A 26,897-nucleotide genomic window follows, 5' to 3' on the forward strand; every position below is an offset into this window, starting at 1 on the left:
GCTGTCGTATCTGTGCAGAGACGGAAACTTGGAGTTCGGCCTGGTTTCCTACCAGTGCCTGCACTCCTTGGCTGATTAATCCCAGCTGTTCCTCGTGATGAAAAATCCTCGCGCCTTGGGCTGACAGGGCGGCGTGAAGAGCTTTTGGGTCGGCTGAGTCCATTGTGGTCAGTTCGTTCTGTTACGAACTTGGATACTCAAAGGTAAAGACTCAAATGCACGACCCGGGAGCCAGAGGTAAAGTATAATTAATATACTTTATTTCTTCCACAAAATATATACAAAAGAAAAACACTCTTACGAGGTGACAAAAAAGGGTCCAAAAAGATACAACAAAATATTGCTCACAACGTGAGGAATTAAACTTTCAATACGTTTCAGAAGCGTAACGTAGGTTTGACAAAAGAAGCAATCGACAACGAGCAGAGTACTGGCATGAGGACAAGACAAGACGAACTGACACTGAACACTGGGAGACTGGGGAATTTAAATACTCAACAACAAGACACAGGTGAAAACAATCAGGGGCGGGGCTGACACTAATGAGGGCGGGAGAACACATACTGTAAGGAAAGGGAGTCAAGGAACCTGAAATGAGACGTGACAAAAACAAAACAGGAAGTGAAAAACAATACAACATAAACATGAAACATGACTGACTAACACTTTTGACGGTGCACAACACAAATGGCCTCAAGTGATGTCACTGAGTGAGAGAGTAGCTTTGTTTATCTGCTGGATGCTAGCGGCTTGAGGCTACATTAGCTTGTCTGGCAGGTGGGTGAGATCCAGCAGGAAAATGAGCCGGATGCAGAGAATCCAGGAAGACAGAAACCGTTCAGTGATTTATTATAGAAGACAGTTACAATAGCTCATTGGAAAACAGGAAGGTAGATATAAATACAGGTTAGGGTGAATACAAGGAACTGCATAAGGACAAGCTAGCAAAGAATGAGTGAAAAGTAGCTATGTACTCAATGAAACTGCAGGAAACAGTGGAAACAGGTGTGCAGTTGCATGAGGGAGTCAGATGAGTGGAACATGTGAAAAGGGCATCTGGTGGATAGATTATGCAAGGGCCTGGAGGAAGTGAGAGATGGATGCAATGAAATCGACCAAGGCAGAGAATGTGAATCCACTAATAGCATATCGGTGGTCAAATTAAGTTTTGAGTAATGTAGACATCAGGGTGAAGAATACATTGAATATAAAGAGCATGTCTCCTTGATAAGAAGGCTAAATCATCTGAGTACTTTTTGTTACTGGCACTGCTGTAAACCATGGATTCCATTAATCCCAGAGTCAATACAACTAATATCTTTGTCATTGACATTAAAATGTCATTATCAATTTAAAACACTATTATAACTGGTTGACTGATTTTGTCTACATCTGAGCATAATATTTCTCTAACATGAACTTGGCTCATAATGGATTTTAATGTATTATTTGAAATGGCTTGGCTAAAGACTTAGGAAAAAGGTCATGTTATAGAATTTCTTAAAGGTTAGAATTGCATGTTTCTTAATTATATCACATCCCTGATACTGAACACGTGAGGTATTGGTGGAATGATAAGAACATCTTAAAGGTCCCCGACCTCTATTATACTGTTTTTCATCAATATATTATAGGTCTCAGATATATACGTTCCCTCCAAGTCTAGGGGTACCAAGGGGAGTAACAAAACACAAGGATGACCAAGCATGACAAAAAAGAGAGAAAACCGATCTCTGAAGTAACGAACAGGTCGTTTATTGAACAAGACAGGAACACGGGCTCACCAGCCAACTTGCACAGAATACTAAATAATCGATATGTCTAGGAGCACATCTCCTATCAATCGGCAAGACACAGTTTTTTACACATGCAGCCAGAGGAGGAAAAAGGAGGCCTCACTGCAGTCTTCCTCCGGTCCTATATGGAGGCCCTGATTTGGAATTAGGAGCACCTGGGGAGAGGCTGCACCTGGGGACAATCAGGCTACACCTGGGGAGTCAGAGGGAGAGAGAGAAAGACATACACACACCCACACAAACACTACGGCACGTAACACATGTCTCTGAACTGTTTCACTCCAAACACCAAACAGATCATGGCAGCATCCCATAATCCCCTCTGTTTCAAAAGTGCTGATTCTCGTCTATTACTTTAGATGAAAATAAGGAGCCACTCCCCACGCCCCTCTGAGAGATATTTGGTTAAAAAGAACACAATGGTGCTCTAGGAGGAGATTCAGGTGATAAGGTGCGTGTGTGTGGGGGGGGGGGGGTTACCTTTGTTGGTGATTGGCTAAACAGTACCGAAGGAGTGGCAGACCGGGGTGGTGGTTCCCCTTTTTAAAAAGGGGGATCAGAGGGTGTGTGCCAATTACAGAGGCATCACACTACTCAGCCTCCCCGGGAAAGTTTACTCTAAGGTACTCGAATGGAGGGTCAGGCCGATTGTCGAACCTCAGATTGAGGAGGAACAATGCGGATTCCGTCCTGGTCGTGGAACGACGGATCAGCTTTTTACTCTCGCAAGGATCCTGGAGGGGGCCTGGGAGTACGCTTATCCGGTCTACATGTGTTTTGTAGACTTGGAGAAGGCGTATGACCGAGTTCCCAGGGAGTTACTGTGGGAGGTGCTGCGGGAGTATGGGGTGAGGGGGTCTCTACTCAGGGCCATCCAATCTCTGTACTCCCAAAGCGAGAGCTGTGTCCGGGTCCTCGGCAGTAAGTCGGACCCATTTCCGGTGAGGGTTGGCCTCCGCCAGGGCTGCGCTTTGTCACCAATCCTGTTTGTAATATACATGGATCGGATTTCGAGGCGTAGTCATGGGGGAGGGGGTCTGCAGTTCGGTGGACTAAGGATTGCACCACTGCTTTTTGCAGATGATGTGGTTCTAATGGCTTCATCGGTCTGCGACCTTCAGCACTCACTGGATCGGTTCGCAACCGAGTGTGAAGCGGCTGGGATGAGGATCAGCACCTCCAAATCTGAGGCCATGGTTCTCAGCAGGAAACCGATGGACTGTCCACTTCAAGTAGGGAACGAGTCCTTACCCCAAGTGAAGGAGTTCAAGTATCTCGGGGTCTTGTTCTCGAGTGAGGGAACAATGGAGCGTGAGATGGGCCGGAGAATCGGAGCAGCGGGAGCGGTACTGCAGTCGCTTTACCGCACCGTTGTGACGAAAAGGGAGCTGAGCCAGAAGGCAAAGCTCTCTGTCTACCGGGCCATTTTCGTTCCTACCCTCACCTATGGTCATGAAGGATGGGTCATGACAGAAAGAACGAGATCGCGGATACAAGCGGCCGAGATGGGTTTTCTCCGCAGGGTGGCTGGTGTCTCCCTTAGGGATAAGGTGAGAAGTTCGGTCATCAGGGAGGGACTCGGAGTTGAGCCGCTCCTCCTTCGCGTCGAAAGGAGCCAGTTGAGGTGGTTCGGGCACCTAGTTAGGATGCCACCTGGGCGCCTCCCTAGGGAGGTGTTCCAGGCACGTCCAGCTGGGAAGAGACCAAGGGGTAGACCTAGGACCAGGTGGAGGGATTATATATCTTCGCTGGCCTGGGAGCGCCTTGGGATCCCCCAGTCAGAGCTGGTTGATGTCGCCAGGGAAAATAAAGTTTGGGGCTCTCTGCTGGAACTGCTACCCCCGCGACCCGACCACGGATAAGCGGGAGAAGATGGATGGATGGATGGTGATTGGCTAATGGTTACACAAGCCAAAAAAACATTATGACATCATAAAGTGGCCAAAATCGGATCAGGTCAGGACAGGTTTTTAAATAAATGGATCAGGACAAAAAGAGAGAGAATCTTTTTTCTTGAAACTTTCAGAATCTCTTTACACAGAGGGGACACATGTTGATGTATAAAAGACGGGGAAAAGTGGATTTTGCATAATAGGTGCCCTCCAAGACCCCCAAAGGACGGACTATGGACCTCCAGCATACATGTGTCCCTAACATGGGCACTTAGGTTATTTCCATCATCCAGGAAAGAGAACGGGAAATACACATATATGTGTCCACCTTTAAGGTAAAACCATCAAACCAACATCTACATTTGATGTTCCATGTATCTCATTGTCCTTTTTTAGTCTTAATAGATATGATGAAAGTAATTGTTAATGTCCAAAGAGCACATATTGTCTTTAATATACATGTACGACACAACTTCTTGACACCTTTTGGACATGACCTGTTTGTGGCACCTTCGGCTGACCTATTTTAAACCCAAGCAAATAATGCCTTCCCCTGTCTGTGTATTCGCAGTGTCAACACAGATTGCCATAATGCATTTGCACAGGATATGCGCCAATGAACAAAATGGGAACATTGAGGAAACACAAAGCAGAACTGTTCATTAGTTTTCATGGTGTCATGTCTGGCTACCACTTATACGTGATTCAGTAGATCAAACTGACCCTTAGTTCCCTTATAAATATGGAACCAGTCAATTTGATTACTTACTAGAAGTTAAAATAAGAATGAACACAACAGCGCGAGTGTCTGTGTTTGACTGATGGACAGTTGATCTAGTTAAAACTAAGTTGTTCTTTTCTTCAAGTCTGATTGATGATTTGTACTTAGAGCCTTACTTGGAAAGAAATGTAAACTTTCTCCTTGCGCAAACTTTGCAATGGAAATGTATGAAAAGAGGCTTAACATCAATCAGGTTATCTGCATGAATAAGTCCCCTTTGATTCCATATGCTTCTTTTATGTTTTTTTTGGTCTTTTTCTAAAGCCTTCCTAAAAAATATGCTTGAAAGATTACACGCACATCTCTCACTGACAGTGTGCAGAGAGAGACACGCTGTGAAAAGATAAATATGTGTCTGTCTAGCAAAAGCCTTTCTCTTCACTTTTCTTTAAGAATCTAATGATGCTTCTTCAGATTTCTTTTGTCATTTAACTATAAAAGAAATCCCCTATTTAAGTCAAAGTATTACAACTTATTTCCTTATTTTTCTTTCAACGGGGCGGTTGGCTTGCTAGTGGAGCCTCACAGCTGCATTTGCAGCTCAGTTGAGGCTCCCTCCGAAAGATGAGGCCCCCTCCGCGAGGTGAGGCCCCACGCAGTCTGTGTGATCTTCCTGTAGGGAGGGACGGCCCTGATAATAGTTTTGACTTGGAAACCTCTTTTACCTAAAACAATCAACTATGCTGTCTAAAGTGCCTTACTGATGCAGATAATAAGAGTACAAATGCAAAGTGATACAATGTGTGCCCTATAGAAATCCCAAATATAATAGCTATTGCAAATAATCTATAAATTATTCTGTTGACTTCAGAACGCTTACAATGTGCTGTAAATAACTTCTGAAGCTTTTGTGGCATAAACATATGTATGTGTACAGAACCTACATTGTTCATTGTTTTCTACCTTAAAGAGGCCCTATTGTGCTTTTTACGGTTTTCCCTTTCCTGTAGTGTGTTAGATTTGTGTGTGTATGTAAATGGTCTGCAAAGGCCTAACTCCCAATGTTCCCTCCAGAAGGATTTTCTAGAGACATAATATATCCTCTTTAAAATAGTTTATTTGTCTTATGCAGTTCTAAGTGTCTATGCCATGAAGCTATGTATTACAAATGTGTTAACTGATTATAATTTCCATTTGTAAAAACATATTTAAATGTTTACTCATGCTTGCATGCATATACAAATAGCACAAATCCTGATGATAATAGTCTGTACAAACAGATACACAAGCCATCATTATAATAATCAATTAATCATGAGGACAGGCTGGCCCAGGTCACCAATGTCTGCCAAGGCAGAGTGAGAAGACGATTAATTAAATCTCAGTTGTTACATAAACAAAGACATGGAAACAAGAGACCACAGCAGCCATGACGGCAAATTGATGTTTTGCGTGGTGACAAAAGCAGCTGGGACAAATCTGATTTTTCATCCTCCCAGGTCAGAAGCTGTAATATGTATGCCTTAACCTGGAGGACACACACACACACACACACACACACACACACACACACACACACACACACACACACACACACACACACACACACACACACACACACACACACACACACACACAATTATGGTTTTGCTGTTTGGAACACGGGATTGCTTATTGAAGTGGAACATGGTGCTTGAGTGTAGTGGAAGTGTTTGCTGCAGGTTTACTTCACTCAAAATGTAAATTGAGATGGAATTCATGCAGAACCATCAGACTTGATCAGGTCTGCAGATGGAATATGAACTTCTTGTATGAAGAAAACAATCTTTAAGTTTGCAAACTGAACCTGTCTTTCTAATTGATTTAGAGACCCTTGTTTGTATATTGTATTAAATACGTGTTTCTGATGCGTTTTTTCCATATACAAAATTACCAAATTAGGCTTGATTCCCCATTGAAAGACCGTTAAAGTAGGTTCAATATAGCCAAGATAATTCTCTCTGTGGTGACTGAAGTGGCTTTCATTCTCTGACCCTTTTATAGTCTTGATTTCCATGCTGGAGATGGGTTGAGTGCAGGTTGTTAAAGCGTCCAGCAGCCTGTCCCGCTCACTGCACTTCCAGCTCGGGTGCATCAAGAGAGCAGCAGATGTTTGTCTAGATTACAGCTGCATTACATTGTTACGGAGCGTCCACATAGCAGCGTGCGTTGACGCTTGGAGGTGGGCGTATCTGAAGCTTGGGGATTTTTTGCGACCAACAACCAATCACATGAATCTCCCGCCCCCGACATACAAAGCAATAGCAATGTTAAAACGAAGTAAACTGGATATAAAATCCCCAAACAGGCGAAAACCTACCAGTTTCACCCACTGTCTCTGCCACCTCCCTCCATGCCTCGCTCCTCCGGTTTGTATCCCGGTAGATGAACAGAGACTGATCATACAGCACCGGGTGATTCACTACCGCTATAATGAATTTTCCCTCCATTTTTTTTAATATGAGGAAATGACCTGCGTAGTCTCTCCCAGCATACACGCGGTTTGATTGGCTAGCACTTGTACTGGCAGATTTGCATAAACGGGATTTCATTGGCTGACGCCTCCGTCGAGGCGTCAAAAGTTGAACATTGCTCAACTTTTGACGCCAGCTACGCCAGCAACGCTCCACGTCGCTTCCCAAAATGCAGTTCGGCTAAAAGTGACGTCACCCCATTCAAAGTGAATGGGCAGAAGCGTTGGAAGTTTCAACGCACGACGCTGTGTGGACGGGCCGTTTAGGGCAGCTTTCCTCTTTACCTCGAGGCACTTGTTCAGTTCTGTAACCAGAAGATTAGAAGTGGTCACCAGTCTGCATGAAAACACTTGAGACAAACATGAAAAAACACAAAAGAAAACATGCCTAAAGCTAAGAACTTTCATATTTCCTGTTTGTGTCATTGTGTTATTATCTGGATAACCTCATTTGTCAGAGGAGAGATGGAATTGTTTGTTTTTTCATTCTCTTAATTGTTTGTAAATGTCAACTGGGATAAAAAGGTGTTCTTGATAAATGAAATTCCCCTTGTCTTTTTTCAATATCTCACAGATATTAAAAGGGCTCCAGGTCATTCACACAGACATGCCTTGCTTACTGACCTTTATTGGATTACTTCTGTTATATCTGGAGTCACTACTGGGATTTAAGAGTGTGAATCATGACGCTTCTTTTTATGTTAGATATGTTTGGGCTGTCCTCTAGAACCCAAGTCTGCAGCTATTTTTGGTCAATACACAGCAATTTAATAAAGTCAGATCACCTTGTCCATCACAGAAAAACGGGCCCACGAGCATTAAGACAAAGATCACTCCTCCAGAATAGATGATCTTTAAAGAGGCTTTCTTACAAATAAAACAATAAAACAATGTTAAAGTAGAAGGTTTATCTTTTCAGATTGTACGTACTTCTATGTTTGTATAACTTACGTTTTATGAAAAGATGCATCACCTCTATTCTATCACCTGAATATTGATAGTAGTCATTTTACCAGGAAATTCAAATTATGCCAGAAAAATGGAAATGGGATACAACTGTTTTAAGCCTCTTTGGGAAATCAATACTTCACTGATTCATTTGTTGTATTCCACACTTCCCAATCTTCGCTGCAGTTGATCAACAAGTTCGTTAAAACTTTCAAAACAGGTCCAATTCATAATTGTGCAATGACAACAAAAATTGAAATTACAATGTTATGTTGGTTATAAGAGCTTTGTGACAACTGAAATGTATTGCAAACATAAGTTAGCATTTATGTAGACACCAGTCCAGTAACCCAGAAACACAAGTTTATCTGGTTATTGCTTGTGCATGTTAGTGTCATAAACTGGTTATAAAGACATGAGGAAATCACAACAGAAATATGCTAGCTGGAGCACTCTGAAAGAAAACAACACACTGACATACCAGAAAACCAGAACTTAAATACATGCACAACTAATCACAAGGGCGAGTCACAGCAGGGCAGGGCAGGAAAAACACAAGGGCACAGGAAACAAAGTCAGATGGTGACATATACTGTATATTTACATATATATTTACAGTTCCAGTCCTTAGCTCAAATGACAAATTAGCTTAGTTTGTAGAACAAAACAAGTGATAGTACACCATATTTCCACACAGTGAAATTACGGTGAAAGTCCAACACTGGCAAAGTTGAGGTCAACTGTGTTGTGCTGTCTTCCGCTGCACAAAGGTGACAGAGGCTGAGGTGGGAGTGGTTCAACACCTGCAGGCAGACAGAGCCTGAAAAATGTAATATCTGCAGAGAGCTAAATAACTTTTTTTTCCGTTAGAGCGTTAGAACGATTAACGAAGCACTTTTATACTAATAAAGGACTGGCTTACCTAAAGCCAGTTGAGTAGCACTTGAAATGTTTGGCTCTATGAAACCTGATATACTTATATGATTCTGTTTTCTTCAAGGTTGTGTCTTCCTGGTCGAATGTACTTACTGTAAGTCGCTTTGGACAAAAGCGTCAGCTAAATGCAATGTAATGTAATGTAATGTAATGTTTTCCATTTAAAATGAAAACATTTAACCATTGAAAAATAATGTGCATGTAATCAAACAGCTGAGCCATTGCCAACTAGGTTGAAGCATGCAGTGTGATGGTGACGTAAACACATGGGTTTGATTTTAATTAAAGGTACAGTAACTGTACCAACAGCAACCATGTTATAAAACCATTGCTACCTGAGTAAATGCCTTAGGCTTAACAGGTTAATAACAGAGCATTGTATTTTTGTCACGCAACTTCCTCATACAGTAGGAGTTGGCGACTCATTGCTGCCGTGCTTTAGGAGTTTGTTATCTACAGGTAAGAGAATACTTTTCTTTTTTAAACACTCCTCAGTGAAACCAGTGCTGTTCTGATGGAATGCAACATTAAGAAAGAAGAGTAAATGAATGACTAAATCCTGATATTAAAATGTTGTTGAAACTGTTTTAAATAGGCTGATGATGTTACTACTGAATTTAACTGTGTTTGTACTTGTCTTCCCTCGTTGACATTGTGACGTGTCACAAGGTGCATGGACGAGACAGTCATGATCAGGGGCGTCGCCTGGGGTAGGCATCCGGGGCTTTAGCCCCGGATGTTTTTTCTTTAGCCCCGGACAAATTCTCCCTCAATAATATAATACATTAACCTACTTTACCTATAGGACGGACATCAGAACTGTAATTTCCCATGTTCAGTGAATGCAACACAGAGGCAAGACGACGCCACCAGACCAATCAGTGCGTTGCATGGAAATAAACGTGTTTTATTGGCTGACAGGTACGTACCTCTCCTCTGTGACAATGTTTAAACTTTAAACTGTCAGCCCCGGACGCGGAGATTCTGAAGATGGACATTAGACATTTCTTTAATAAAAAAGACGGCAATTATCAAGTGGTGGCTCACACAACAACCCCAGAGCCACCACCTGAGCCAGATGAACAAGGTATGTACCTGTCAGTAAACTTACAAGTTATGCGAACATGTAAGCAAAGCATACATTATAGCTACGTTGACGTTACTTGGAATCGCGCGGGTAAGCTAAACCGTTAGCAAGTAGCTATAGCTAGCCAGATATATTAAATAAACACTTTGTCATACAATCTAAATGTTGTGTTTTTTAGCGTTACTTGGTGATTTCAAAGAAAGCTCTCTGGGAAATGTTGACTTACTGTCTGTGTTCGACATGAAGCTAGAAGCTACCTTACAGTACACAGTTGATCCTGATTCCTGAGTCCTGTCAGTTAAAGTGTTTCATAGTTAGCTTAGCTAAGCATCAACCTAGCACTGAAATATATATATGGATGTTATGTGACAGTATTTCTGAGAAAGAGTCAGCTGAAATGGTGGCATAGTTGCCACTGCTTTACGTGTCGACAGCATGTTTGAACGTATTTGCAAGCAGTAAATGTGGCTGTCTGGCCACTGACGTTGCCATAACAACACCTGCATTTAAATGTGCAACCTCTTTTTGTGACAGATTTTGCATGAAAATATAATTCTTCTGATTTATATTTCCTATTGACAGCTAGTTTCTATGTGAACATTATGAGATGGACAGCCAGCTAACAAGCTTTGTATACAAATATTTCAGATCAAAGCCAATCCAGTGGGGCTCCTGAAAGGGAGCAAGGGACACTATGCTCCCAAATATTAAGCCTTGACCCGCATCTTAAAATTGATATGATCAAAAAATGATCTGCATTGTCGGAGGCCTTTTTTCCTCATTATCATCATGTCAAATTGTACAGCTTTCCTTAGTGTTGAATGCAGACAGATGACTATATTAGAGTATTAAGTGAAAATGACTATATTAAAGTTTTAAGTAAATATATTAAGTGAATTACTCAAACTGCATTTGTATAGGAATGATTCTGTCCTATTGGCAGATAACTACTCTAACAGTGATATCTACAAGAGATGTAAATTTAACTATTTTCAATTGGTTAGTATTACATTTTGTGACAGTGTGGTGACACTCATTTTAATGAAGACAAATGTGTATATCTTGAAATTCATTTATTTGACAGAGCTGGAAACTGATTGACTTACATACTTGTTTGTGTTTACCTACACAGTCATCACAGATGAGCCAAACAGAGTAGAGGATGAAGAAAGGAGAACAGGAGAAAGGGACACACAAGAAGGAGATACAACAGACAGGAACGATAATGGAGACAACAATGAACAGGAACACCAGAACAGACAAGAGTTAATGAGTAACATGACTGATTTAGGGACTGCAGATACAGGGCCAAGGCAAGTGAGACATCACTGCTTTCCATCCAGCATGTTTGGCCAGCAAAAGAGATCATTTCAACCGCAAACAGCAAGTGATGAGGGATTATTATTTCCTCCTTCCATCCCTTTTTCTGTTTAATCTGATTACTAACAACTTCTAATCATTTGACATAGTTTATGATTTAATTGGAAAATGAAGTGTTTTTAAATAATAAACCCGTTTCTGATTCTGAGATTTCTTTTTGACATATGGGTGTTGAGAGATGTATCCATATCTCTTGATGTTGCTCTCAAAGTGCACAAGATTGATGCTTTTAACTTCAGTATTTAAAAAAAAGTCTTCCTGGGGAACCCCAAAGGAGGTGAGTTCCCCCCAAAATAGCACTTTATCTCTGCTTATGTAACTCCGGTGTAGTGTCTCCTCGGCAACAGATCACTCGGAGCTGGTGATTACTTTCCTGCATTTCAATGGACAGCATATAAAAAGGACACGTGAGCTGCATTGCTTAACCAGTTAAGCCCGAAGGTCCCCCCAGAGGACCCCTCCCACAGTTTTTTTTTTCTCACATGTCTCAGGGCTTCTTAACATTTATGAAACTATTAATGTTTCATACCCTTTTAAAGGTAAGAAACTCCGCTAACTGACAATAAGAACAATTGTTAGCTAAAAAAAACACAAGAGTAATACCAAGCCTTTGAATTAGCATTGAGCGAAAAAATGCTAACGCTTTTTTACACACAACACACGGTAGAAATGCCCTTATTACTATCTTAACTGCACAAACAAGATATACGATTTAAAGCTGAGACTCCACAGATTCCACACATGTAATGTCATCACTGTCTGACCTCGAATTCCTGGAGCTATCAGCCAGAAAAGAGAAAGTAAACAACATCCGGTTCCAAAATATTACAATAATTACGTCTTACCTTTTTTGATTTGTGATCAAAAGTTGTGTTCAACGGAAAAAAAACGCATCTCAAGGTTAATCCAATGTCTTTGTGTCACGTAGAATTTTTTTACTGATAATCAATCATCATATTTATGGCAATATGCTCGGTATAAAGTATTGCCGTCCAGGCTTGCACTTTCAGATATGCTTCGTTTGCTTCTCTATTACGTCCGCTATGGTAATGTTTACGTAGATTTGGGAACTGCCCATCGATTCTATTGGTTCTGATGGTTAAGAAAAATGTGTAAATCACACCAATCGACCAATGGGTTCCAGAGATATGGTCCTGCGTAAAGTATAAAGAATGGCAGCCAGCTTAAGTACATTACGCAGCCGACTTCATTTATTGTTTACAACGTAACGAAGCAGGAAATGCAGCAGGACCCAGAGTGCACGGAGCACAGAGCGGACAGCAGATAACGGAATTGCAGTATTATTGCTTATAGATTATCAGAACATTTCAAAGGGAACACAGCCCCATTGGATATTAATCTATGGATTAACTACATCATCGTTTTTATCGTTTTAATGCCATTGAAGACCAGTTTAGACCAGACAACGAGGAAGGTAAGTCATTGTTAGCCTAGCGCATGTTAGTAGCTAGCGCCATTTGTTTTGATGTACGTTTTTGTTGATAACGTCGCGAGTTTGTATCTTTCAGTGTTGAGGTGGGCACCGTTAGATTCTGTGTCTCAATGTGTTGGATGTGCAGCTAGGATAAGTAATAAGGGAGCGAGGAGTGATTTTCGGTGCAGTAATAGGCTAGCATTTTTCGCTCGGGGCTAATTCACTGTAAGAGTAGGCCTATGTTTTATTTTATTTTATTTATTTTTTTCACAACAGTTGTATTTGGATGGAATGAATACCTATAGTGATAATTCAAAGTAATAAAATGATTTTTACAGTGAAAAAGTTCAAATGGAACCGATGGTTCCCAAATTACCCAGAGGTGAGTCCGCTTAGACTTTATTTTTCTAAATCTCTCTAAAAAGGTCAAATGTCACTTGTTTTGCATCAATCTTGATACAGGGTACTTATTATATGTTATAGTTTGGATTCCTAAAGCTTTTAGTCTACTAACCCATCATGCAAGGGTGGTTTTCACTATAAGTAAAGGTTTTTTTTTAGGTGGACATTAGAATTTACATGTTTTTACTATGTTCCATCTGAATTTACTTTAAAATAAAAAACATCTATATTGATTCTGACACTTCTACATCCAACTCACAGATGTAACCTTGCTTTGAGAAAAATAATTATTAATTTACCCCTTTTAGAAGTGAAGATATATCATTTGTTGTGTTAGTGGCATTTTCGAGCCTGAAACCTGAAAAACAGGCTCAGGGCTTAACTGGTTAAGAGATCCTCACATGCTATCTTTTACAAAATAAGTGTCCAGTCAACAACAAAACATCAGTGATCGTATAGTCGTAGTATATTTTTCACAAGCAATGTGAAACATTAAACTTATACAAACTGGTGTACAAAACTCACATACCTGCGTTGATCTCCTGGAGTGTCTCTACTCTTTCTTCTCCACATCTCTTGTCCACCATCAGAGATTGCAAACATTTCAGAAACAACTAGAGGTAGGGGACAAACAACTTGTTCGCTGGGCATGTCAAAAACCTCCTGCTTTGATCAAGACTTTAGGGAGCCTTTAGCCCCTCTAGCAAAGGGACTGGAAAGCAAGCTTTGAAAATTCAGTACCATCTACATGCTGTCATGTTCCAGACACTGCTCTCAACCACTCAGGGCCTGCACACATACCTGCAGAAAGAAACAATTGACTTGGTGCAGGCAGTAGATTACAAAACAGCAGTTGAGAACACACTGAAAAGTTACCAAAGTAACGAGAAAGCACATGAGGTCTATGACAAGACCAAGGCCCTGTGCAATGATCTTGATATTCCCGAAACTGTGACACAGAGGAAGAAGCGTAGAAACATGGAAGACTTTGTAGTCGAGGCATCATGTGGAGCAATGTGAAACATTAAACATAAATAAACTGGTGTATAAAACTCGCATACCTGCATTTCAATGGACAGCATAAAAGGACTCGTGAGCTGGGTTCTGGTGCTCAGATTAGCTATTGATGATCACGTTGATACATCATATAAAACAAATAGCCAATCTCACTAAAAACATGTTGCTGTGACTGTGAGCATTAAACAATTAACATTAAACTAAACAAACACAACAGTACGTTATTGTCCTTATAAAAAAAAAACATACATTTTGTCACCGAGATAATACAGGCACCTTACCCTCAAGAGATCCTCACGTGCTATGAGAATCTCCCACAATGCATTGCCGTAACAAAGCTAATGCAGGCACACGTTTGTGACACCAGATGGCGCAATTGTGTATGTGCGTGTGGGGAGTCTTGCAGTAGAACATTTGACTAGCGCCGCCACTGTGGGCTAAGCCCCGAATGTTTCCAGGTCCAGGCGACGCCCCTGGTCATGATCAATTTAAATAATCTTATGGTAAACTCAAACAATGGATTATAGACAAAGGCAGCACGGGGGGTATTTGTAGTTGTAGGATTGTTTTCAGGGTGTGTACTTGACATACTGGAAAATTAGAAATGGCTGGTCAGTACTTGTGATCTACTGTATATCTCCAACTTGTAAATGCGCTGCTGCTCTCGCTGATACTTGCATCTGCCATAGTGTGTGTGCTGGTGGTGGGCGTTGCCGTGTATGTGTGTGTGTTAGCAAGTGTTTGTGTGTCTGTGTATTTTCCCCATAAGGCAAGACCCGCCCAACTCTGTCTCTGATTGGCTTACCCTGAAATGTTACAATCATCACCCCTCTCTGGTTACTTTCACTTTTCCATGGTACTGTGAGAAGACATCGCTGTATTCGCCTGTAAACTTCATCCGCAGGGAGATTCGGTTCAGTTCCATCACATAATGTAACGCAGTAACGCAACCATTTAAATCACAGTAACTATAACGGCGTTACTGAATGGGAATAGGTAACTAGTAACGTTATTAGTAACCGCAAAAGGTAGTTGCGTTACAGTAATGCGTTAGTTTGTAACACGTTAGTCCCAACACTGGTAAACACACACCTGATCACCTGAGAGCTGCCGTTTCATTGACTGTTTAAAAAAACAAAAACGGTCTGATTTTAACAACTCAATGTGTGATTGTTATAGCAGTAATATTAGACACTAATAATACAGTAAACTATTAACACTGTACATATTATTGTTTGCCCGTGGGATTAGGATTATCGGTAGTGAGAGCCGTGCTGCATTTTCCTCCGGTCGGATGTGATATAAAAACAAAGCGATTATTTTTGTTGTTGTAAACTCACGTGGATTAAACTACATGTATTAGTGCCTTCATTTCAATTCGCGAACATATGATACATTAAATGATCGTGAGGATGATGATTGAAAATCGTTTGTTTGAGCCGGGCTGCATTTCCTGATGAAAAAACATAGCATGGTTTGTATTTACGCCAACGTGAATTAAACAACATTATTTTGTTAAATAAAAACATGGTGATGTTTTGTAAATGATTACATGTCTCTTATTTAGCACAGAATATGATCCTATCCATGACATATTCTTTCACACACAGTGACGTCACAGCTACCCACAATGCAACGCACGCCATATATTTTTTTATAAAGACGCCATTTTTCTGGAGGTGCAAAAATCCTGGCAATGCTAATATAAACAGCTAGTTTATGTAGCCAGGCAGAGCGCACTAGGTTTTTTTTCTGAATTAACGACCGAAGAAATCGCTGCATGTCTTCGGATTACATCTCTGGACTTGAGGGGTGTGCTCTAGGTCGTTACCAGCGTAAACTAGAGCTGTGTGGGTTGTTGGATGTACAATGTATGGAATTACGACCCTCAAAAGTGGCCTTCGGTCGATTTTGGCAGCATCTACGTCTATCTTCTGGAAACACCAGGTGAATACCCCACTTGTCACAATAATATTATCATGCCAATGCACAGGGGCGGATCTACCGGGGTGGCATGGGGTGGCAACTGCCACCCTAAACAATAGCCTTGCCACCCCAGCTGCCACCCCAGTTGGCATCTTTGTTTTGAAAGAAAAGTTGTGGCTCATCGGACATTTATGAGAGAAAGTCTCTAATGTCCGAGTGCAAGTGAATGCAGCACAAGATGCACGTCATGTAACCCCTCCCCCGGTCCTGGCGCGAGAGTGGAAATATGATTGGTGGCGAATTCACTTGAACGTGGGAACGGCGCAAAACGAGAAGCCTTTCGGACCCAAGCACTGAAGGAATGAGGTAGTTGCGGTCTACAATGACAGAGAAGAGAATGTCAAGTTTGGCTGTACTCAGCATTGAATCAAAACGCACTACAGCTGTTGATCTTAATAAGTTTGTGAGGCGTTTTTGCTGAACAAAATAGTAATCGCGGCATTAGACAATAGACAATAGACATGCCAACTTGATGCTCTGCTCACGGATGACTCGATGAGAATAACAAACTGTTAAGATGATGACCTTGTATGCGTGTATATATATTTTTCTTTGAGGGGGTCTGCCCCCAAAAAACAGTTTTAAGTCCTGAGAAAGTAAAATAAGACGGTGTGTAAAACTACACTGCCCAGCCAACAGAAAGTAACCACTTTGATTTAACTAGGCCAGTAGGTAAGGACTCTCCACTGGATAATAACTGCAGCGATGTTTATGTTTTAGCTGAATACACGTTTTTTAACCCTAACTGATGCAGTTAGTCACTTCTTTAATGTTTGTTCTTTCTGATGTAAAGTCAAGGTTGTAACTGTATATCAATAATGATATAATTACTTGTTTTTCAAATTTGAAGGAGGGTGAGCAAGCATCTTGATGAACATTCATCATTAACTCCTCCAAAAAATATAGTTTATTCAATAATAAATGAATATGTGAATCATAACAGTTCTTCACTATATCTGTAAAGCGTCTTTGAGCACCTGTAAAAACGCTAACAAATTAAATCTATTATTATTATTATTATTTATTAACAGTGATTGACAGCTGATAGGAATAATATGATTGTTAATAGTATCATATTCATTCAGACAAACATCGATGAGACAGTTAATTAATGTACTTATTGCAGCAGTCTGCATAGATTGGTACCCCTGCTGGTCTAAGAGTGAAACAAACTCATTCAGTTATTGTTCAGTTAAAATTCATTAAATTACGTCTGCCACCTTGTAAGGCTTTACTGATGTGCCACAATAATATCACCTATGTGATTGAGTTAAAATATTAATATTGTGGCTTTCCAAGTTAACATTGATTGTAGGGGTGTAACGGTTCACAAACATTTCGGTTCGGTACGTACCTCGGTTTTTAGGTCACGGTTCGGTTCGGTACGTTTTCGGTACAGCAGAAAAAATTATCACAAAACATTAAATATTTTTTTTAAATTATTATTAAACTGTGACTAATGTATTCAAATAAATACAAAATATAGTAAAATAAACATTAAGGTGCAGCATTTCGATGAACTGAAATCATCTGTATTTGAACTGTACTAGTACCTAAGCAGCCAGCTTGACATTAGGACTTGCTTGTCATTGTATTTTCATGTTGTTTAAAGAAAGATGAACTTGTCCATATTGCTTGCTGAAAGGGCAGATCTGCTGGCACTAACAATGTCTCCTGCTGTGGAGAACACCCTCTCTAGGGACAGTGGCAGCAGATACAGCCAGGTAGCACTTTGCTAACATGGCAACATAAGGATATTTGGCGTTTGTAATAGCTTTGGCTCGGTCTGAACTCTTTGCGAGTGGTGGAGGCTTACATGCTAGTGGGAGTTGGGTTTGCACTTCAGTCTTTTTTCTTTTGGTACCGGTAATATTCACGTTCGGGTGATGCCTTTTCAAATGAGTGTGATGTATTGCCAGCCGCGTAACCAATGTTAGTTGAACAATGCCAACAAACAGCTTTGGTTCGGTCCACCTGTCTTTGTCCGTCATCCTTGTACGTAACTGCGAAACCAAAATGTTCCCAAACCGGAGACTTCAATGATGCCGGAGGATTTTCGAGCTCAACTTTATCTGCGTTCGCCATTTCGACAGTTCCTCAAATTACTGACTACATTTGAACGCATCCCTGTGACCAGCTCTCATAGTATGCCTCTCGTCCAATGAAATGACTTGGTCGCTCTATGATATAGATTACTTCCAGAAAGTTGTTCATGTTCTCAATTTTTTACGTTTAACGCTATATTCATTCGGTACACACGTGTACCGAACCGAAGGGCCCGTACCGAATAATTTCAGTACGGGTACGTGTACCGTTACACCCCTAATTGATTGATATGATTGCGATTTAAATCAGCATATACTTCTGTCAGGGGATGCCACCCCTCAAAATCTCCTGCCACCCTCTTGCCACCCCATGAATATTTGTCTAGATCCGCCCCTGCCAATGCATATATGTGGTATTTTAGAGTTGACTATATTGATTAAGGCAATCGACTATGATATTCTGTATGCACCTCGTGTGAAATGGTTGATACCGGAAGTACGGTGTCGCCCTCGGCCCAAAACCCGTATGTGTGTGTGAAAGAATGGATCTTAACAAATATCCGATCAGATACCTGTAGATCTATCAGCTGTTTATTTCACATGAGTTCCAGTGTGGCAGCTTTTCACGGCTCCCCCTGATGGATCCATGATCCATTGCAGCTGGTTTCATTAAAATTACATTATTTATCAAGGGGGCGTATCAAGTCCTGCGGGGGGGTTTTCCTTTTCAGCAGGGGCCCACCCCGTGCAGATCACGGACCCGCACGGGTAGGCGTCTGAAATGAAGCGCTACATCCGTATAATGTGTCAGATTAGCACCAATACAAACACTCGTAACATTTATGTAAAAGCATTTTTTGTGATCCTGTAAGTATTTTACTGAATAGTTGTTCACTACAAAACTCTAAACACTTACCTAATATCTTTAGGTCGAATTAAACACTTTCAGAAACATGTGAAGATATAATTTACTATAAATGATGTTGCGTCCAACCCATGTGATTACAATTTAAAATGAATGTCTCTTGAATACTTTTAGGGGATAAATATCTAATAAAACCATGTTGCTAAAAACTGTATTACTTGCACACTGTTCAAAGCTATAGGTACCCCCCAGGATGCTGTAAATGAAGACAGTCTCAGTAAATGGGATTGTGGTCAGTTCAGTGACATGGAGGTACCAGACCAGCTGCGCCTGATCATCGAGGACCAAGAGAAGTACAGAAAGGCTGTGAGGATGATCAACAGTGTGTCGGAAAATAAAGTTTGGTTCTGCCCCGTCTGGGTTAGAGTATTAATTTACATTATTGGCATCATACTTTTTTTGTTGCTGGCTATACTTAATATATTTTCAGTGATTACATTTGGAAAAGTCGTTTCAAAGGTACTCAGAGAGTCTGTTGTTGCATATGTGTTCTTAAATGCTAGCTTTTTCTTGGTTCCATTGGGATTGTTTATTCATATCTGTCTCTGGATGAATGATGATGAAAAGTACATAGTGAGGGAAATGAAAAAAGCTATTGGCCAGGCAAACATCATCCTCTCTGAGGAGAAAGTGCTAATGGGCCGTCGGTCCAACTCAAGAATCTCTCTGGTGTATGTTTCTCTGGACCGTTGCAAACATGAGTTTTCAGAAACGTGTTCTGATCAGGTTTGTGCTGAAGATTTGTATCAAAGAGCTCTGCTGTACTTCTCATCCGGTTACGCCTGCTGCCTTGCTAAAAGACACTTCCCCTTTCCTCAGCCCAGCTCCACCGGTCACCTGGAGGGAGGGGTGTGTTTCTGTCAGTATGTGTCCCAGCAGCTGAGTGTGGACCAATGGGAGTAGCAGTGTCCACATGTGTGACCTAACTATTTAATAATAACTGGATCATCATGAAATGTCTGCATTATTATAAGCCACTTAGTCCCACTGAAGGCACAGCGACTTTATTCATGTTAGCCCTCAGATATCAGAATGAGTCACAAACCGGAAAGCAGAACTGTGAGCAGGATGTTTATCATCTCTTACTTCCTGACTTTACTTTCAGTTCTTTGCCATCCGCACCATGCGATCACTCTTCATTGTAATTGCTGGAATTAATGTTGTCTAAAACAGGTACGAACATGCTTTGTTTTGCGAATATTGTTGTTATTGTGTGAATTTTGTTCTGATACGTAAACGGAGCTTCATCTTTCCTTTGTTTTTAGAAATATCAATCGAGGTATGAAAGCTTCTGTGTCCTCAAGCTATCTTTTGGGTGAATCACCTTCCTGATTGACTTGTTCTTCTGTTATTTCCAATGTGTATGTTTCTTTATATCTTGAATGTTTAAAACTCTGAGAAACTCTGTAAGTAATCTTGTTTAATTAATGGTTTTTATACAAATAGGCTAATTATGATGGAAGCAGCAGAGAGCTTCTTGAATACGGACTGTTATGCAGTGAGTGACTGTAGAAGAAAGCTTTAAAATGTGGGATTTTGTATTACTTAAAATCAACTGAAAATCCTCGCCTTCTACTTTTTACAGTGTATTGTGTAATTTGTAATCATAATACTAACAGAACTGAACTTTTCTGCAAACCTAAACCTGTTTGAGAGCCTTTTATTTTACATTACATGTGGGAGTAGGATGAACTTCTACATGTGTTGACATTGACTTTATTTTCAAACATTGGATCCGAACCAATTAAAAATGTACTACTCAAGGTTGAAAAAAATTAACATATTATCGTTTGCTTTCACTGTGGATTAAAAAAAAATATGACTTACTTTTCATTATTCTGAGTTTAATGAGAATTATGTGCTTTTCTAAGCTGGGCGCTTTTGGGGAATTGAAAACTTTAAAAAAATTCCTTTTCTAGAAGTATGTTGACAGAGCATCTCATTAGCCTTGTTGATAAAAAATAAAATATGTGTTTTATTTCTTCTGAAGGTATTATTAGTAAGTAAATGTGTGGCATCTATGTTCAGCCAATATCACACTCCAAAACACAGAGTTCGGAAAACAACAATACAATTATTTAAAGACAACTTAAATCACTGAACTTCATTCACTGAGTCTCAGTGGGACTTTCAAAGGTGGTTTAACTCTTGGAGATATATTATCATAAAAAACAAATGGCTAGAATTGTTGAAAAAATCATGCCTATATCTCTAAATCATATTTTCTTTTTACTTTAGTTTTTTTTGTATAGATAATGGAGCCAATTAATTCAATTGAGACTGCAGACATTGAGCCACTGTCTCCCTCTGTTCCTGTTCCTCCCGCCCTGAGAGATGGAGAGTGTTACCATGTCTTCATTAGCTACAGCAGCACTGACTACCAGTGGACCCACTGCCTCATCGACCAGCTGGAGGCCTGCGGCCTGCAGGTCTGCTACCATGATCGAGACTTCCTTCCCGGCCGCACCGTGTTGGAAAACATGTCCGACTGCATCCAGGAGAGCCAGAAGGTCCTGCTGGTTCTCAGCCCAGAGTTTGTGAGGAGCCGCTGGTGTCTGCTGGAGGCCAACATGTCTTTGTTCAGAGACTGCCTGGAGAGGAAGCCCATCGTCCCAGTGCTGCTGGAGCCAGGAGTCTCCGTTCCTCTCCACCTCTGCCACCTCACCTACCTGGAGGCCAGCGACCCCGACTTCAAGAATAAGCTGCTCAAGGTGCTCTGCACCCCCAACCAGCAGCTTCAAGGGTCCACTGTGCTGCCCTTCCATCCTCCCTCCATCTACAACGGGAAGGCCCTGCAGCCGTTGGATGCTGTGAATGAAGAGAGTCTCAGTAAATGGGATTGTGGTCAGTTCAGTGACATGGAGGTACCAGACCAGCTGCGCCTGATCATCGAGAACCAAGAGAAGTACAGAAAGGCTGTGAGGATACTCAACAGTGTGTCGGAAAATAAAGTTTGGTTCCGCCCCGTCTGGGTTAGAGTATTAATTTACATTATTGGCATAATATCTTTTTTCTTGGTGACTATATTTCATATATTTTTAACGATTACATTTCCAGAAGTCTTTATATACAGACCTGTTGTAGAATGTGTGTTCTTAAATGCTAGCCTGTACTTGGTTCCATTGGGATTGATTATTCATATCTGTCTCTGGATGAATGATGATGAAAAGTACATAGTGAGGGAAATGAAAAAAGCTATTGGCCAGGCAAACATCATCCTCTCTGAGGAGAAAGTGTTAATGGGCCGTCGGTCCAACTCAAGAATCTCTCTGGTGTATGTTTCTCTGAACGGTTGCAAACATGAGTTTTCAGAAACGTGTTCTGATCAGGTTTGTGCTGAAGATTTGTATCAAAGAGCTCTGCTGTACTTCTCATCAGGTTACGCCTGCTGCCTTGCTAAAAGACACTTCCCCTTTCCTCAGCCCAGCTCCACCGGTCACCTGGAGGGAGGGGTGTGTTTCTGTCAGTATGTGTCCCAGCAGCTGAGTGTGGACCAATGGGAGTAGCAGTGTCCACATGTGTGACCTAATTATTTAATAATAACTGGATCATCATGAAATGTCTGCATTATTATAAGCCACTTAGTCCCACTGAAGGCACAGCGACTTTATTCATGTTAGCCCTCAGATATCAGAATGAGTCACAAACCGGAAAGCAGAACTGTGAGCAGGATGTTTATCATCTCTTACTTCCTGACTTTACTTTCAGTTCTTTGCCATCCGCACCATGCGATCACTCTTCATTGTAATTGCTGGAATTAATGTTGTCTAAAACAGGTACGAACATGCTTTGTTTTGCGAATATTGTTGTTATTGTGTGAATTTTGTTCTGATACGTAAACGGAGCTTCATCATTCCTTTGTTTTTAGAAATATCAATCGAGGTATGAAAGCTTCTGTGTCCTCAAGCTATCTTTTGGGTGAATCACCTTCCTGATTGACTTGTTCTTCTGTTATTTCCAATGTGTATGTTTCTTTATATCTTGAATGTTTAAAACTCTGAGAAACTCTGTAAGTAATCTTGTTTAATTAATGGTTTTTATACAAATAGGCTAATTATGATGGAAGCAGCAGAGAGCTTCTTGAATACGGACTGTTATGCAGTGAGTGACTGTAGAAGAAAGCTTTAAAATGTGGGATTTTGTATTACTTAAAATCAACTGAAAATCCTTGCCTTCTACTTTTTACAGTGTATTGTGTAATTTGTAATCATATTACTAACAGAACTGAACTTTTCTGCAAACCTAAACCTGTTTGAGAGCCTTTTATTTTACATTACATGTGGGAGTAGGATGAACTTCTACATGTGTTGACATTGACTTTATTTTCAAACATTGGATCCGAACCAATTAAAAATGTACTACTCAAGGTTGAAAAAAATTAACATATTATCGTTTGCTTTCACTGTGGATTAAAAAAAAATATGACTTACTTTTCATTATTCTGAGTTTAATGAGAATTATGTGCTTTTCTAAGCTGGGCGCTTTTGGGTGATTGAAAACTTTAAAAAAATTCCTTTTCTAGAAGTATGCTGACAGATCATCTCATTAGCCTTGTTGATAAAAAATAAAATATGTGTTTTATTTCTTCTGAAGGTATTATTAGTAAGTAAATGTGTGGCATCTATGTTCAGCCAATATCACACTCCAAAACACAGAGTTCGGAAAACAACAATACAATTATTTAAAGACAACTTAAATCACTGAACTTAATTCACTGAGTCTCAGTGGGACTTTCAAAGGTGGTTTAACTCTTGGAGATATATTATCATAAAAAACAAATGGCTAGAATTGTTGAAAAAATCATGCCTATATCTCTAAATCATATTTTCTTTTTACTTTAGTTTTTTTTGTATAGATAATGGAGCCAATTAATTCAATTGAGACTGCAGACATTCAGCCACTGTCTCCCTCTGTTCCTGTTCCTCCCACCCTGAGAGATGGAGAGTGTTACCATGTCTTCATTAGCTACAGCAGCACTGACTACCAGTGGACCCACTGCCTCATCGACCAGCTGGAGGCCTGCGGCCTGCAGGTCTGCTACCATGATCGAGACTTCCTTCCCGGCCGCACCGTGTTGGAAAACATGTCCGACTGCATCCAGGAGAGCCAGAAGGTCCTGCTGGTTCTCAGCCCAGAGTTTGTGAGGAGCCGCTGGTGTCTCCTGGAGGCCAACATGTCTTTGTTCAGAGACTGCCTGGAGAGGAAGCCCATCGTCCCAGTGCTGCTGGAGCCAGGAGTCTCCGTTCCTCTCCACCTCTGCCACCTCACCTACCTGGAGGCCAGCGACCCCGACTTCAAGAATAAGCTGCTCAAGGTGCTCTGCACCCCCAACCAGCAGCTTCAAGGGTCCACTGTGCTGCCCTTCCATCCTCCCTCCATCTACAACGGGAAGGCCCTGCAGCCGTTGGATGCTGTGAATGAAGACAGTCTCAGTAAATGGGATTGTGGTCAGTTCAGTGACATGGAGGTACCAGACCAGCTGCGCCTGATCATCGAGGACCAAGAGAAGTACAGAAAGGCTGTGAGGATGATCAACAGTGTGTCGGAAAATAAAGTTTGGTTCCGCCCCGTCTGGGTTAGAGTATTAATTTACATTATTGGCATCATACTTTTTTTGTTGCTGGCTATACTTAATATATTTTCAGTGATTACATTTGGAAAAGTCGTTTCAAAGGTACTCAGAGAGTCTGTTGTTGCATATGTGTTCTTAAATGCTAGCTTTTTCTTGGTTCCATTGGGATTGTTTATTCATATCTGTCTCTGGAAGAATGATGATGAAAAGTACATAGTGAGGGAAATGAAAAAAGCTATTGGCCAGACAAACATCATCCTCTCTGAGGAGAAAGTGCTAATGGGCCGTCGGTCCAACTCAAGAATCTCTCTGGTGTATGTTTCTCTGGACCGCTGCAAACATGAGTTTTCAGAAACGTGTTCTGATCAGGTTTGTGCTGAAGATTTGTATCAAAAAGCTCTGCTGTACTTCTCATCAGGTTACGCCTGCTGCCTTGCTAAAAGACACTTCCCCTTTCCTCAGCCCAGCTCCACCGGTCACCTGGAGGGAGGGGTGTGTTTCTGTCAGTATGTGTCCCAGCAGCTGAGTGTGGACCAATGGGAGTAGCAGTGTCCACAGATCCCAACATGTTATAGAGATTACAAAGCATAAAATTCCCTTTTTGTTGCAAAATGTGTTATCATTTAGTTCCCTTTAATATTAAATGCAGAACAACGCTATATATGTAGGTGACACAAGTGTATATTGATTTTGCAACAGCTTCATATTTTTTTTTATCATTTCACATTTCAAGTGTTAATTAATTCAATAAATGTTTTATATCAAAAGCACAGAGATTATTTCCTTAATTCTATACTATTTTGAAAGAAAAGTTGCTAAAAACACAGAATAATTGAGGGTGCAAGGTCACGGTTGGAGAGCACTCATTATTATATCAAGAAAATAAACACCTGATCCATAACATGTAATATTTTCTAAAGCGAAAACACACATGATGGTGGTACAAAAAATAAACTTAAAATATATTAATTATTGAATCACTCATAAATGCAGAATATATCGTTAACTTCTGTTGATCATCATCAATTAATCATCAAGTCACTATATGACTCAATGTTTATTCATTAAGAATATTAAGTCAAATGTAAGGGAAAGTTGATTTCAGATTGATTGCATTTGTCAACTTCTATGAAAATAGGTAGGCTATACTGTTCAGAATGAGAATAAGCTATTTAATAATAAATGAATGAAAATGTAACTGGTCGTCATATACAAACCAGAGTCCTGCATCGGGTCGGGTACCCGACGGGTGACCCGCAAAAAAGGTGATTCACGGGTGGTATTTTTTCAAACGCTTTTTTCCGGGTTCGGTTCTGGGTAAAACAAAGATGATGCGGGTCGGGTCGCGGGTATTGCATAATAAATATATTAAAATAATAATAAATTAGTTTAATGTTTAAAATCCTCAGACCTCTCCCCCGCGGGACCGCGCATAATCATAACCTCTGCAGCGCATCAATCTGCTGCTGTGCGCGCCACATTCAAAATGACTGAGGTGAAGCTCTCTAGCGGAGAATACAGCATTTTCAATAACACTTCCTCAAGAGCGAAATCCAACGTCTGGGAGGCTTTTTGTGTCATCCTAGATGGAGGAAATAACCAACATCCCACGCTTTCTGAGACAAATATGAAACTGCGTGTGTTAATAATTGCACGTTTTCACTGCTCATAGGCTATGCGGGTTCGGGTCGGGTTGCGGAACTAATTGGCAATATGTGCGGGTAGCGGGGCGGGTTCGGTATTGCACGTCGCGGGTGCGGGGCGGGAGCGGGTCTTGAAAATCAGACCCGTGCAGGACTCTGATACAAACATCTACAGTACATGTTCTTGCATGACCAAACAACAACAAATCTTCAGTTATGTCACGGCTGTTCAAGGAGTGGACCCAAAAGCATGAAGGCAGACACAGGATTCAAGTACAACAATAATCTTTACTTGAAAAGCAGTTTCAGTACAAACATATGAAGAATACCAAATTCACAGGATCAGCAGATCCAGAAAAATACATACAATAAATAATCTACACTAATGCTTACCTAACAAAACACTAGAAAAATACTACTACCTGATCTTACGATAACTAAAGAAGCGGATAATGACTGTAACGATAACTAGATGCAATAGGAAACCGCTGGAGAGCTCGGCATAAGAGACAAGACAATCTGGCAACAGACAAGGGGAGACAGGACAATATATACAAGAGGTAAGTGGGCACAGGTGGAAACAAGCAGGGGCGGGGCAGA

The 26,897-nt window shown here is 40.9% G+C and overlaps 1 protein-coding gene across 1 annotated transcript; it reads left to right on the forward strand.

Annotated features, from left to right (window-relative positions):
- The first annotated feature begins 22,800 nt into the window (after window positions 1-22,800).
- On the forward strand, window positions 22,801-25,343 carry LOC117559345. Its single transcript, XM_034236062.1, has 2 exons — window positions 22,801-22,858; window positions 23,924-25,343. Exon 2 carries the CDS (start codon window positions 23,941-23,943, stop codon window positions 25,198-25,200), a length of 1,260 nt encoding a protein of 419 aa, XP_034091953.1. The 5' UTR covers window positions 22,801-22,858; window positions 23,924-23,940; the 3' UTR covers window positions 25,201-25,343.
- Window positions 25,344-26,897: the final 1,554 nt, after the last annotated feature.

The sequence above is a fragment of the Gymnodraco acuticeps genome, unplaced genomic scaffold (assembly GCF_902827175.1).
Source record: "Gymnodraco acuticeps unplaced genomic scaffold, fGymAcu1.1, whole genome shotgun sequence".
Classification (NCBI taxonomy): Eukaryota; Metazoa; Chordata; class Actinopteri; order Perciformes; family Bathydraconidae; genus Gymnodraco; species Gymnodraco acuticeps.